This window comes from Fukomys damarensis, unplaced genomic scaffold, assembly GCF_012274545.1.
Source record: "Fukomys damarensis isolate Sample0158 unplaced genomic scaffold, DMR_v1.0_HiC HiC_scaffold_23, whole genome shotgun sequence".
NCBI lineage: Eukaryota > Metazoa > Chordata > Mammalia > Rodentia > Bathyergidae > Fukomys > Fukomys damarensis.
The window spans coordinates 9,857,945-9,872,214 of NW_022900935.1; the positions used below are offsets into that span (position 1 = coordinate 9,857,945).

At 48.3% G+C, this 14,270-nt stretch overlaps 1 protein-coding gene and 1 pseudogene across 1 annotated transcript in view; one reads left to right on the forward strand and one right to left on the reverse strand.

Moving 5' to 3' along the window:
- The window catches only part of Tcea3 (transcription elongation factor A3), a 55,424-nt gene that overhangs the window by 8,855 nt on the left and 32,299 nt on the right, over nt 1–14,270 (forward strand). Inside the window, exons 2-5 of the mRNA XM_010625982.3 lie at nt 7–48; nt 5,490–5,552; nt 6,263–6,368; nt 6,862–7,009. Of these exons, the coding sequence (XP_010624284.2) occupies nt 7–48; nt 5,490–5,552; nt 6,263–6,368; nt 6,862–7,009 (359 nt within the window). The remainder of the gene's footprint in view (nt 1–6; nt 49–5,489; nt 5,553–6,262; nt 6,369–6,861; nt 7,010–14,270) is intronic.
- LOC104863546 lies at nt 12,349–13,470 on the reverse strand (annotated as a pseudogene).

Genomic DNA, 14,270 nt, shown 5'->3' on the forward strand with positions numbered 1-14,270 from the left:
CTGAAGACTGCCAAAAAGCTGGAGAAGATGGTGGCCAGGAAGCACACGGTGAGGCTGCAGAGTGTAGACCAAGGCCCACATCCCCGGGAGGCACAGCGCGGAGGAGCAGCCTGGGGGAACGTGCGGGATGCAGGGAGCCTAGGGAGGCGCGCCGGTTCGGGACCCAGGGTTGCGGCGCGGGGACTCTTGCCGGGCACTTCGGGGTGGGCGTGTGCACGGCCTGGGGCCGGGGCACCGTGCGCTTCCCTCTAGACGGGTGGTGTTCAACCCTGTGCAGCCTGTGAGGGGCCTTGGAAAAGCGGACAAAGCGACTTGAACCTGAGAAAGGACTTTCTGGAGTCCTGGGACTCTGCGTGTGCAAAGCCCTGGGAAGGCGGGGGCTGGAAGGGCAAATCCTGGGTGTCCAGAGAAGGAGCAGGGAAGCGCGTGAGAAGGGGTTGCAGGGCCGCGCTTCTCCGGTGCCGGAGAAGGTCTGCTAGAGAGGAGTGAAAGGGCCGCCAACCCCGAGGCTCCACAGTCTGCGCGCCAGGAGCAGTTCTGTTTGCAAGTTTTTTCTTGGTGGGGCCGAACAGGTGCTGGCAGACTGGGGAAGAGGCTCGCGGGGAGGCCTGGGCCTGGGGCTGGGGGAGGTGCAACGCCAAGAGCGGAGAGGTGCGGGTCCTCAGGTGTCAAAAGTTAATGTTTGATCCTCCCTGTGAATTTTGCCTCAGGCTACAGGTTGTTGGGGGTCCCTGGCTCACCTGCAAACTTGAGTGCAGGTCCCCAAATGTATAGACCTATGCTGGGGGCGCGAGGAGTGGGGAGAGAAAAGAGGGGATCCCGGTGGACACCTCCTTACCTGGCCCTGCCCAAGGCCCTCTTCTGCTGCCTCGGGACTTGAATTTCTAGTATGTTATGGTTTGGGTCTAGCTGTTCCCCCCAAGCCTCATGTGGTCATATGTGGACCTTTTGCAGAGGTTGCTAAATCTAGAGTGTGTGATGCTGGGATTAAGCGTGTGTGGTTACTAAATGACTCCACCGATCGGTTTGAAACCACCCTAAGCCCAGTAGCTTAGATACAGTAAGAGGCAGAAAGAGGCTTGTCTTGTCCCTTTCTTGCTTTGCTACCTTCTTCCCACCCTGATTGCTTCTCCTCTGTGATTCCTCTGCCATGCCACCCTGCGTTGGAGCCAGATAACTATGAGCTGAAACCTATGCAGAACTTGAGCCAAATAAACTTTTTCTCCCTTAACTTTGGGCATCGGATATTTTGTCTTAGCAACAAGCAAAATAACTAAGACACAGTACATTCGATTACCTTAGGGAGTTTGGGAAAGGGAGAGACCCTGCAGGAGATTCTAGAGCTGGCAAGAGGAAAGGGTCACTGGAACCGTGGTGTGTCAGGGGGCCCTCGAGTGGACACTGGGCAGTAATGAGATGGGTTCCTACAACAGCCAGAGCCTGAGTTTCTGCACTTCTGAGAAGGTAAGATTCTGGGGTGGGGGAGCCTCTGCAGGCAGGTAGGAGATGAGTTAGGACTTAGCAGGATTTCCAAGGGCTTGACTGGTGCCTGGGAAGAGCCCGTGAATGAGACCCACCCATCTGCAGAGCTCAGGGAGCATCTCCTTCACATTCTCAGTCCCTACCCTTTCCCAAGCCTGGGTTCCATCCAGGCTGCTCCAGAATCCCCTTTACACCAAGCCTCAAGCCACACGGAGCACTTTCCCACCAGTATCCTGGGCAGAATTCTATTTCAGGGAGACAGATTATCCCAGCCCAGTGTCTTACAACCACCCACCCCACCTGGGGGGCTCTAGGTGCGGTCAGGGAAGCTCAGGAGACCTGGGGAAAGTTCCTCCAGTTGGGGTAGAGCTCTGGCCGAAGAGGAAGGGAGCTGCCGAGCCTTCCCCTCACTCCTTTTGTTGCCCTAGCCAAGGCACTATGCTTCCCTTCTTTGGGCCTCTTTTTCTTCTTCTGTGAAATGGGAAGGGGGAACAGTGCCCCCTGTTTATGGGCTCCAGAGGAAGTGCCCGGGGCTGTCTCCAGGAAAAACTGCAAGGCTGGCTGCAGGGTCCCTGCCACACAGAGCCAACTACAGCCACGTCTGCACCTGGGCTCTTGGCAGCATCTGGGTGGGCACAGAGCTCTGGGCATCTGGACAAGGAAAGTGGGGCTGCTCTGGGAGTGAAAGTGGGCCCGCCCAGTGCACGCAGGCCCGAGACACACTTCCTATAATGAGGCAGATCCTCCATGTTGCAGCTCAGGCCAGGTTTTTCTGCCAGTCCTGAAGTCTCAGTGGCTTAGGGCTTTATCGGAAGCTTTGAGAGTGCAGCACCTAAAGCAGCTTCCAACAGACAACCAAGTACCAACAGTCACGGCCACACACACACACACACACACGGTGACATTAATAGACACGGCCGCACACATACAGCCACACACAAGAGCGAAACGAGCAACAAGGAGCCTCACTGCACGTGAGACACAGCTGCTCGGGCTGGCAGGACACACGTGACCATCTGACACACCCTGACCACCATAGGCAACCACACAGGTGTACACACAACACAGTCCCTCCCAGACATGCAGAGCTGCCACACTGACCCACCAACGTAATGCTGCCTACGTCCCCTGGGGGCAACTAGACTCAGTGCAGGCTGCAGCGCCACAGCCCCGCTCCTGGGCCACACACCCACCGAGACACACCTGGCAACATTTGTGCACAGCCTTCTGAACCCAGCTCGCGGCTCTTTTTCCTCAGTATGACCCCATTATGCAGTGATACACACTCATCAATGACTTGGAAATGGCTAACACTGTTGAATTTTCAGGAATTTCTCGAGATGCTTATTAAACATAGCCATTATAAAGGATAAATAAATTATCTGCTAATTGCACGAGAAAACACAAGTAATGGATATTCCAAAAATCATCACCTCCTAATTATTTTACTACCAGTCTGGAGATCGTTTACTTCTAGTCAGTCTAGCGGGTACAAGTACTCTGTGATGATATGGGTACCACACAGCTCCGCCCGATGCCTCCTTCAGTTCAGGGACAGCGTGTTGATAATGTGAAATTGGCCACGGGAAGAGTATTTACATCGCAGGCAGTGGCAAGGGCTACAGCTTGTGGGTTTTTCTTCTTAAGAACCACCTGTCGAGTATGGGCCAAGCGCAGGACCGCAGTGATCCCTGCTGCTGTGGCCATGCACACACAGACAGGTCTGTGCTCACACCCACACAGATCGTACCGGGGTTAGAGCCTGGAAGCCTGACTTCAAACCCCAGCCGAGCCCTTACAAAATGTGTAACCCTAGGCAAATTATTTAAGCTATTCCTTGAAGTCTTTTTCTGTAAAAACAAGATGATTCTATAAAAATGGAGGTGGTGACTAGGACCTACCTTGTGGAGTTATGACGATTCAGTGCAAATAAAATGTTTAGAATAGTGCCCCACACATGGTACATAGTAAACCTTTAGTCTCTCTTTCTTTCCTTTGTTTTTCTTTCCCTTCTCTTCCCCCCTACCCCGTGCCTCCTACTTTCCTTCTAAACTGGGAGTTGAGCCCAGGGCTTTCATTCTAATCCCCTTTTGAGACAAGGTACTAAATTGCTAAGTTGCCTCTGGCTGGCTCAATCTTGTGACCCCCCCGCACACACAAAGAGCACTGTGTCCACAGGTGTGCACCGCATACGACACAAGCCTTTAATTAACATTTCACGTGTAGTACATCCCCAAGTTCGCACGCAAACATCTGCAGGTCACACCTCCGAAAATAGCCTGAACCCAAGTTCTCAGGGAAGTTAAGGACCGACGGAGGGCAGCCCGCAGGACATGGTCCAGGTTGTGGCAGTTGCAAGTTGGCAGCTGGAAGCGTGCAAGGGACATACAGGACACAGTCAGCTGGTGCTTCCCAAGGAACCGATGTCAGGACAGCAGACCAGGGCTGGCTTCTGCACCCTACACTTCACCTCCATCAAAAAGCTGGGAAGCAAAAGGACTGGGTTCCGGGAAAGGAGCGGGAGGAAAGACAGAGCTAAAACAGGTCAGGGATGCGTTCAGGGCCTGGCATCCAGATTTTCAAATCTGAGCTTCCTTCTTCCCCCTCCGGCCTTTTGCCTTGCTCACCCATACATCTGTTCACACAGGGGAGCAGTAGGCTGTGGGTGGAACTCTTAGGCCTCAGAGATGAAAACAATTCTCTGTATCTAAGAGGAGAGCAATTATTTGTCCACACGAACATGAATGTCCCTGGTTGGAGTTTCCCCAAGCTGAAAATTACCTAAAAGTTCCATCCATAGATCAACGGAGAAAGAAATTACAGGGCTCACATACTTAGGTCCGTGCTCTGTTTTTTATATCAAACCTTTCAAAAGGCAGGGTTACTGATAGTGACAGCAAGCATAGCAGTGGCTGTCTGGGGTGGGAGGTGGTGGGAGGGAGGGATGACGGACGGCTCTGCGGAACGCCTGGGGCTGATGTCTGTGCTCCTGTCTTGATTGTGGCGACGTTTTCATGGATTTATACATCTGTCAAAACTCAGCAAACCATCCCGTGTGATATGTGCAGTTTGTTGTGTGTCCATGTTGCCTTGATAAAGCTATTTGACCACTTAACAGTTTGCCCCGAGCGTCACTCCAACAGAGCGAGTGTTTACATACTGCCTATCCCCAGTGTTACTTGGGCAGGTGTCGTTTCAACCAGTCAGTTTTTGTATTGAATACATTTCATAAAACTGTCATTTTTATATTTCCTGTTATATTATCTTGTGAAAATTAATTTTGAGATATGCAATTTTTTGGTTATCCTGTTATTTAAATAATTGGACTGGTATGTGGTTAAAAAGCTCACAGTACCCAGGCATAGAGGTGTGTGCCTATAGTCCCAGTGATTCTGGAGGCTGAGGCAGGAGGATTGCTTGAGTCAACAAACTGGAGACCAGTCTGGACAGCATAGCGCGATCTGTCTCCAAAATACTCAGAGTGCGTGCCCTCTAGAAGTTCGCGGGTGGGCTGGGAGGAGGGAGGCCACAGACACACAAGTGGCCATAATAAGCCAGGAAGTAATTCATTTGGGTGGCAGTTGTGGGGAAGGAGGGCACACTGGTAGTAGGCAGAGTAATGCAGACAGGAGTCAGGGTGAGGCGTCAGGGATGGACCCTGGCTCGACTGTGTGGTGGGACATGGAGTTAGAGAGCTGATCTGGGCCAGAACTTTTCCTTGTCTCTCCTTTCTGCTTCAACTCTGTCCTTTATCGATATGTCCATCTGTATCCTCTGCCAGCTCCGTCAAGCCCAAAGTTTTTTGTTTTTGTTACCGGGGATCGAATTTGGGTCCCTGTGCTTATGGGGCAGGTGGGGAAACCACTAAGCTAAATCCCTGGCTAAGATTTTCTTTTTTGTGTGTGGGAGGGATCGAACTCACGACCTTGCACCTGCTAGGCAGGTGTGGTGCCACTGAGCTAAATACCCAGCCAAGCCCACAGTTCTTACCTTGTGACCTCCCACAGGAAGGAGCCTTGGATCTTCTGAAGAGGCTGAACAGCTGTCAGATGTCTATCCAGCTGCTTCAGGTGTGGGGGATCCCCCGGGGTGGCACCTCTAGGGGAGGGAAGGGCCCTGGGGGAAGACGGGCCAGGGTGGTGCCTGGGAGGAATTCCTGAGGGGAGTCCTGGGAAGGAAGGGGCACCTTGAGGTATTGACATGGTGGGTGGCGGTGGTGTCTTGTAGGCGCAGGGTACTTTCTGGACTTGGGGAGCCTTTGGGTCTGGGGAAAGGCTGATTTGCTTTCCCTGAATACCAGCCCTGGTCTGTAGGAGCCAAGAGGTCCATGACCCAGGGAGAAGGAAAAGTTCCCCTGCTTTCCGATCTTCCTGGGATTGCTCACACAGACCCAAACTTTATAGACGTGCCCAGCCCTAAAAGATGAGCACAGGCCCAAGCTGTAGTAGCACAAGTTGCTCTAAGCAGAGACCCGAGTCACCAGAGTACTGGGAACGGGGTGGGGGGTCCCTGTTGTTACCAACAACACCCCATGGGCAACCCCCCAGCTTTTCATCAAAGCCAAAGTTACCTGTCAGTATAGGGCTGAACAGCGAGGCGGATCAGGGCCGCAGCTAGAGGGAAGCTCCAGGTTTGGGGTTGTTCCCCAGCCAGGGGTCAGGGAAGGACCCTGGAAGTAGGTTGGGGGAGGTGGTGGCTGAGCTGGGGCCAATCCTGCCAGTTGGGGTGGCCAGTCCCGTGTATCCATTCCCAGACCAGTTTTTGTCCTGCTTCTTTGCAGACAACCAGGATTGGAGTTGCTGTTAATGGGGTTCGCAAGCACTGCTCAGACAAGGAAGTGGTGGCCTTGGCCAAAGTCCTCATCAAAAACTGGAAGCGGCTACTGGGTGAGATTTGAACCATGTTTTTTTTTTTCCCCCTAGCATTTGGGAGGGGGCAGTGCCTGGCTCACAGTGGCAGGCGTTCAGTGTATGTTTGTTAAGTGACTTGATGAATAGCAGATGGCCTCTGGCCAGGGTGTCAGCTGGTGAAGATTGCCAGTATTGTGTGCGCAAGTGTGATATGCGTAGGCAGGCAAGCTTTGCTGTACACGTGCCTGTGTATATTTCTGTATGCATGCTCACGTGTTTGTACATACATTGCATGTCTGTATGTATACATTTGCATGGCTATGTGTGTCAGTGTGTGCGCCAGTGTATTTATGTCCCTGTGAGCATGTGTATTTGCACACATAGGTGTGTGTGTGTGTGTGTGTGTGTGTGTTGGGAGTGTATGCAGCTGTTCCTATCCCTGCCCTTCATTCCCTTCTCCCCCAGAGACATGCAGGATTCTGCTGAGGAAGAGCTGATTTGAGAGGCAATGTTGCTTTTTTGTGTTCAGATTCCCCAGGATCTTCCAAAAGACAGCAAAGAGAAAAAGCAAAGAAGAAGAAGAAGAAGAAGGAGAAAGGGCTTGAGTGTTTGGATTGGAAGCCAGAAGCAGCCATTTCTCTCCCCAGGAAGAAACAAGGGGAAGAATCTAAGAACAGGTACTTTCGTCTGGGGTGGAGAGATGGGACTGACACTTGTCACGTCCTCTGTGGCAGCTTCGCGGATGCCCTCTCACTGAGGCCCCACAGTGCCCGAGGTGGCAGATGTTGTGTCTCCTGCTGCGCTCCGTCTAGGGGACTCTGGCTCAGCCTGACAGCCACACGACACCATATTGACCACAAGTGACACTGGGTAGAAAGACTTGGGGAAACTGTGTGGCAGCTTCAGGCCTTGCTCATCTTCAGCAGTTCTCACAGCAGACCACAGCCACCCAGGACTGTTCTCTGGATCACCCAGGCGACAGTCCAGATGCAGGGAAACAGAACACGATGGGGGGGTGCCCCGGAGTGAGAAGCCCCATGTCTCAAACGTGGTGACCTTCCCATACAGAAAGCTATGGGGATCCGGTAGGGATAATATCCACTGACAAGACCCACCGACCCAAGGGCAGCCGAAAGCTGCCTAATTTTCTGCTAATTGTTTGTAGTTTATTCTCACTTTACCAGTGGGTCATTTGTGCTGTAATGCTTTTCCCTCATAAGGCAGCCCTCACTCTGCACTTGTCAAGTGGGCAGGGCTGGTGAGAGCAGGCATTTATTTATCCATGGAGAGCAGGTGTTTGGTTAAATCTTTACTCAACATTCCTGTTTAGCCATGAAGGAGCTGAAGATCAGAGGAGCAAGGACTTTCCCAAGATCATGAGCTATTAAGTGACAGAGTAGAATTCAAATCTTTGTTGGGACTCCACCCCTTTGCAGAGAGTTGCAGAATAGTTACTTGTCTCAACTCTATCCCTGTCCCTCCTTCCCTGCTCTAGCTACAGTGACCCCCCAAAATCACAAGAGTCTTGGGTAGGGCCCCAATACCACACCCATCATCATAGATTAAAGCTTTCATAGATGTGTACATAAGTGAGGAAGGGGGGTTGCTTGTAACCAGGAGTTTGAGGCCAACCTGGATAACACGGTGAGATCCTGTCTCAAAAAAAAAAAAAAAATCAGAGATGAAATCAACAAAAGCAGACAAGTCTTACCTGTTCTCTGACAGATCAAATCATTTCTTGTGAGTTTAGTCTTGTTCGTTTTCTTAGTTACTTTTCTCTTGTTACTGATACAAAATACCCAATAGCCAAAGTTAAAGGAGAGAGAGTTTAGTTAGCTCAAAGTTTGTAGAGGTTTCAGGCTATAATCAGCCTGCTCCAAGGTAGGATGGCATCACAGAGGAGAAACAGTTCATGTTGGGCAAAAGGTAGCAAAGCAACAAATTATTTCTATCCCTTATATCTTATCCAGGCTACTTAGGGCGGGCAGCACTCACACCCTTAATCCTAGTGCCGTTGAGCCTAGCCTTATCCCAGTGTCACACATTCTGGATCCAGCCACCTCTGTAAAAGCCCCTCTTATGACTGCAATGAGGCTTTGGGGGAGACATCTAGACGCAAGTCATACCGTTCTTCTAGCAGATAAGAGGGTGGTGCTAGATAGCTCCTATCTAAACACACCTACTATCCAAGCTGCTTTAACATTTTCAGTGTACCTATCAGTTGACCCACAGTATCTACTATGAGGAACTGGTTTTAAGAAATTAATCAGATGGCCAGAAACGCAGCTCAGTGGCACCGCGCCTGCTTGGCAAGTGCAAGGTCCTAAATTCGATCCCTGATACCCCCAAAAAAGAAATTAATCAGATGAAAGCATAAAGGTTATGGTCTATGTGTAGTATTATTTCTGCTGGTGTTTCTGAAATATTTTGAAAGTTTGAGGCTTTGGTTGTTGTTTGTTTTCAGATCCTGAGGCTCAAACCCTTGCCTAAGCTGGGCAAATGCTCTAATCCCTCTGAAAGTAAAAAAAAAAAAAAAAAAGAACCTTTATCATAATAGTATAAAATAATTTTTTTGTGGCAATCACTTTAGGAAAAGAGGCTGTGAGAGGAGTGGTTCTTGACCAGAAGGGAGATATTCCCCAACCACCCACTCCTGTTTTTGATTGTAAAAGAAATAGATACGGCAGTCGAGTGCAGTGCATGGCGGAGTCCTGCACACTGAGAACTGCAGCCAGCCCTCCCTGTCCCTGGGCTTCGCACGCATGGGTGACATCTGCGAATGCAACCAAGTGCAGATCAAAAGTATCTGGAGAAAATATGTCTCCACCGAGTGTAGACATTCTTTTTGTCATTATTTCTTAAACAGTGTGGTATACCAAGTATTTACACAGCAGTTACATTAGGTTTGAAAACTAATCTGGAGATGATTTAAAGTATATGGGACAGTATGAGTAGGTTGTATGCAAACACTGCAGCGTTTTATATAAGGGGCTTGAGCATCAGCAGATTCTGGTACCTGTGGGGTTTCCTGGAAGCCCATGGACAGAGGAAGGACTGCATTTATTTGATTTAAAATGCTATTGGGGGGCCAGGGATGTAGCTCAGTAGCACCGCGCCTGCCTGGCAAGAACAAGGTCCTGAGTTTGATTCCTGGTACCAGGAAAACAACAACAACAGCAACAACAATAATAATAATAAATGTTACTGGGGTTCCTGCAGAGAAGTACTGCAAAGAATGTTTAATGATGTAGGGAAATGTTCACCAAGTATTGAAAGCAGTTGTGTGTGATATAGGATGATCCTATTTTTATAAAAATAAAATGAGTTGAATTTTATGAATATGCATAGGAAAGAAGATTAGAAAAATCTGTGATTACTTCAGGGTGGCAGAATTGAGAGCCAGCTTGCTCGCTTTCTTTCTTTTGTTCTTTCTTTCTTTTCTTTCTTTCTTTCTTTCTTTCTTTCTTTCTTTCTTTCTTTCTTTTCTTGTCTTTCTTTGTGTGTATGTATTACTGGGACTGAAACAGCACCTTTGCACCGAGCTGCATGCCCAATCCCCTCTTTTATTTTTTAACATTTTAAATTCAAGACAGAGTCTCACGAAATCACTGAGTTGTCCATTCTAGGCTTGAACTTGTGATCTGCCTTCCTTAGCCTCCCAGGTTGTTTGGATTGCAAGTGTGCACAACTACACCTTGCTCTGTTTTCTTTTCCGATAAATATGTATTAGTTTTGAAATAAGAAAAATATGAAACTATTTTTTAGAGCAAAGATATTCTGGACAACTATGCTTACCAGTAGTTTCACATTCTACGCTGTACGATCCATTTTCAAATTTTGTTTTGTTCTCCCCACTCCCCGCCATGATCCTGTATTTCATTTGAAATCAGAAAATACAATAGCACTTTTGAAAAATAAAGAGTGATGAAAATCCATTGTAATAGCCAAGTGTGGTGGGTGGTACATGTCAACAATTCCAGCACTCTGAGAGGCTGAGGCAGGAACCCTCCCAGTTTAAGCCTAGGCCGGGAATCTTTCTCAATCCCCAGTCCTGGGGAAAAAAAAGAAAAGAAAAAGAAAAAATGGGAGGAAGGAATGAAGGGAGGGAAGGAGGGAGAGAGGGGGGAAGGAAAATAACAGATAAAAGCAAAGAAAATCTGTTGTAGAAATCATAGAAAATATAGACAAGTAGAAAAGAATTACCTACATTTCCACAACCCAAAGGCAATCGCTGTACTTTGATATATAATTTTTCTATCTCCCTTTGACTTGTTTGCCAAAACTATCACCAATTGTACAGTCTGCTTTCTAAAGTGTCATATTGGACCTATAATTGTGTACCATCTTCTAATCCTTTCATTTGCTCACCTTGCAGTCGCATCCTGCTTGGAGAACTGCAGCTGGCCTTGGACACTTCCATGGGTGTGCTGTGTTTTCCCAGGGGGGTTGGAAAGGTGCCTGGCAGGAATGCCCTGATGGTTCCCTTCGTGCCTAGTATAAGGTTAACGTTCACTGACCTGTCCGGGGCACGTCTAGTACTGCTAGTCGGACCGGTGTGGGGCGCCAAAGGGCGACTACTGTTTGTGCTCCGGGGGGTCAGAACACCTGTTTGGTTCTGAGCACCCTGGCAAATGAACAATCAGGATGGAGGGAGTCTTGTGAGGTACAGTTGAAAGGCAAGAGGCTGAGCTACTGGGAGCAGAGACTGAACAGACTACAGGACTTACCTGTAGAATAGAGGTGTAGACATCCAGGTAAAGATGGCAGCCTGAACACCTGCGTTTCCCTTGGCTCTATCTCCAAACCCCACTCGGCGATCAAGACAGGGATTTCTTTTAAAGGCTTATAAGGACAACTGATGTGGGAGAGGAGACCATTGGACAAGTTCTACCTGAACTCGATCTCTTACTCTCACCCTTAAGCTCTGAGTGACTTGTTAGTATGACCCCCCCACCAAAAAAATCATTATCTCATTTTCTTTTTCTTTCTTATTTTTTTGTACCGGGAATCAAACTGGGGCCTTTGTGCTTGCAAGGCAGGTGTCAGAACCACTGAGCTAAATCCCCAGCCCCTCCCTTCCTTTTTCTTAAAATAAAATATTTAATTTGTAATATACTATATTTCTTGTTTATCTGTACAATATTTAGTTTATTACACAGGTAATTACTTGCTCATGTAGAAAGTTTTATAAATACAAATACTCATAGCTCAGTGGTAGAACACTTGCCTAGCATGTGTGAGGTTTGATCCCCAGCACTAAAAATGAAAAATTACCAATCAAGAAAATATTTGAGATCTTCTATTACTTGGAAAGAGGTATGTTATATATTGCATATATGCACATATGTAATTTATATGTGTGTATATATACACATTTCCCTATGCATCACTACTCAAAAAATTCTTGTTTTAATAAAATGGAGGGCTGGGGATTTAGCTCAGTGATTTCACTGCCTGCCTTGCAAGTGCAAAGATCAGAGTTCGATCCCTGGTACCAAAAAAAAAAAGAGTTAACTAAAATGGAATTATATTCTGTATACTATTTGCAACCTTTTTACACACATATATTCATTCATTTCATCAGTAAGTCATGTTTAGTATCAAAGCTTAGAAAATTAAACAAAAGAAGAAAGTAACAGAAATAACCACTGTTAACATATTAATATATATCTTTCTCATCTTTTTATGTACATTTATATTTTCTTTTTGTTGTTGTTGCTTTGCTTTTTGAGACAGGGTCTCACTATGTAGTTCAGTCTGTCCTTGAACTCACTATGTAGCCCAGGCTGGCCTCATACTCATGGTGATCCTCTTGCCTCAGCCTCCTGAGTGCTGGAACCACAGGCATGAGCCACCACGTCCAGTATTTTTTTCCCTTCGGTACTGGGATCGAACTCTGGACCTTGCTCTTGTGAGGCAGGTGCGGCACCACTGAGCTAAATCTTTGGACCTTCAGCTTCTTTTATCTTAATGGTAACTCATTACCGTTATGTGTTCCCCAAACACTGTACCCACATTAGTGAGATACAAGCTTCCGCCACCATGAGGGCCTAGAGCTTCTGCCTCCAAAGCTTCCTCTCTTCGTGGGTGCAAAATTTGAAGATTGATTGTTGCAACTGCAAAAATGATTGTAGCTTCCACCCCCTCCAAAATTGCTTCCATTACCAAATCCACGGTAGCTAACTCCTCTGCCATCATATTTACCTCCACCGTGGCTGCCACCAAAGCCACCTCCACAACCACCACCAAAATTTCCAGAACCATTTCAACCTCTTTGGCTAGATGAAGCACTAGCCATCTCCTGCTTTGATGGGACTGGCCTCACTTCACAACTCTGGCCACTCACAGTATGGTATTTCTGAGAGACAATCACCCACAGAATCGTGGTCATCACAGGTTACAGAAGCAAAGCTCCTCTTCTTCCCACTGCCTCTGTCAGTCATGATTTCAATCACTTCAATTTTTCCATACTGTTCAAAATAATCTTATAGGTGATATTCTTCAGTATCTCCTTTTTTTCTTGTTGTTTTGAGACAGGGTCTCACTATGTAGTTGAGACTGACCTAGAACTCACTATGTGGCCCAGGGTGGTCTCAAACTCACAGTGATTCTCCTGCCTCAGCCTCCCGAGTGCTGGGATGACAGGCATGCACCACTACACCCAGCCCCAGTATCTCCTTTAATGCCACCAACAAAGACCTTCTTCACAGTTGGGTGGGCCCATGGCCTAGGAGAGTCTTCTCTTGAGTCTTCTCTCTGGCTCCGCAACTCTCCTGTCCACCTTGTGTGGCCCTGCATTCTTGGCTGCATGGCTCTTCCACAGTGGCGTGAGTGACAAACCCAAAGTCCCTGGAGCGTTCGGTGTTTGGATCTCTCCTTGCCACAGTCCGTCAGTGACCCCTACTGCTCACAATGGCTTCTCAGACTCTCATCAGTTTCAAAATTCAGCTGTTCAGACTCCCTAGGAGACTCTCACTTAGACAACAGCAGTCGGAAGAGAGACTGAGGATGCTTCCTCAGCAGAGTCTATGAGCAAAAAGGAGTGAGCTGTGGAGCATACTCTTGAAATAAGAAATAAGAATGAGAAACACTTGCCCACAGCACACCATCCTGGCAAAGATCTACCTACGGATGTCATTTTTACGTACCTGTAGGCAGAATGTGCAAACTATCGTCTCCTTTTTGTCTTCCTGTTGTATTCTAAGCCTTTTTTTTCATGTTCCTGAATAGTTTTCCTGATGATTATTTGTAGTATCTGCAGGATGTGTCTGGTTTGTTCTAAAAAAGAAGACAATGAGGCAGGGCCAGAAAGTGGTGGATTTCTGTGGAGCCTCTGTTCAACCTCCTCTCTTCCGCTGCAGATGGCACCTTGGGGAGGACCCTTGAGGAGGAACTCCCAAGGCCAAGCGTGGGGCAGGAGGCGTGGGGCAGGAGGCGTGAGGCCTCTGTTCTCCCTCTCTGGTTACTGCCTCCCCAGCCCTGTGCTGAAACTGGGGTGAGGGTTGGGGCTGGATGTGTCTGGCCCACAGGATGAGCAGGGATGATCCCCAAAGCTGCGTCACCCTATCTTCCAGAGCACCTGGAGGATGAAGTAGGATCTAGGGATCTTTGCGGACAAACTGCACAGGCAGGGATCATCTGGACAAGCTGAAGACAAGATGCCTAGGATGGTGGTGCATGGAGGACTTCTTTGCACTGGGAGCTCCTGTAGGGACTTAATGATCTCGGGTCTTCTTCCCAGCCAGCCCCAACCCATAGGAACCTTTCCTTCCACCTGACAGCTGAGGGAACTGAGGATCAGAGAGAATGACCTGCCCAGGGGCAAGGCTAGGATGACAGCTCAGGTGGCTACATGAAGCGTGTTTGTGTGTGTGTGTGTGTGTGTGTGTGTTTGTGAGTGTGTGTATGCAGGTAGACAAAGGTTTGGGAGGAAAAACA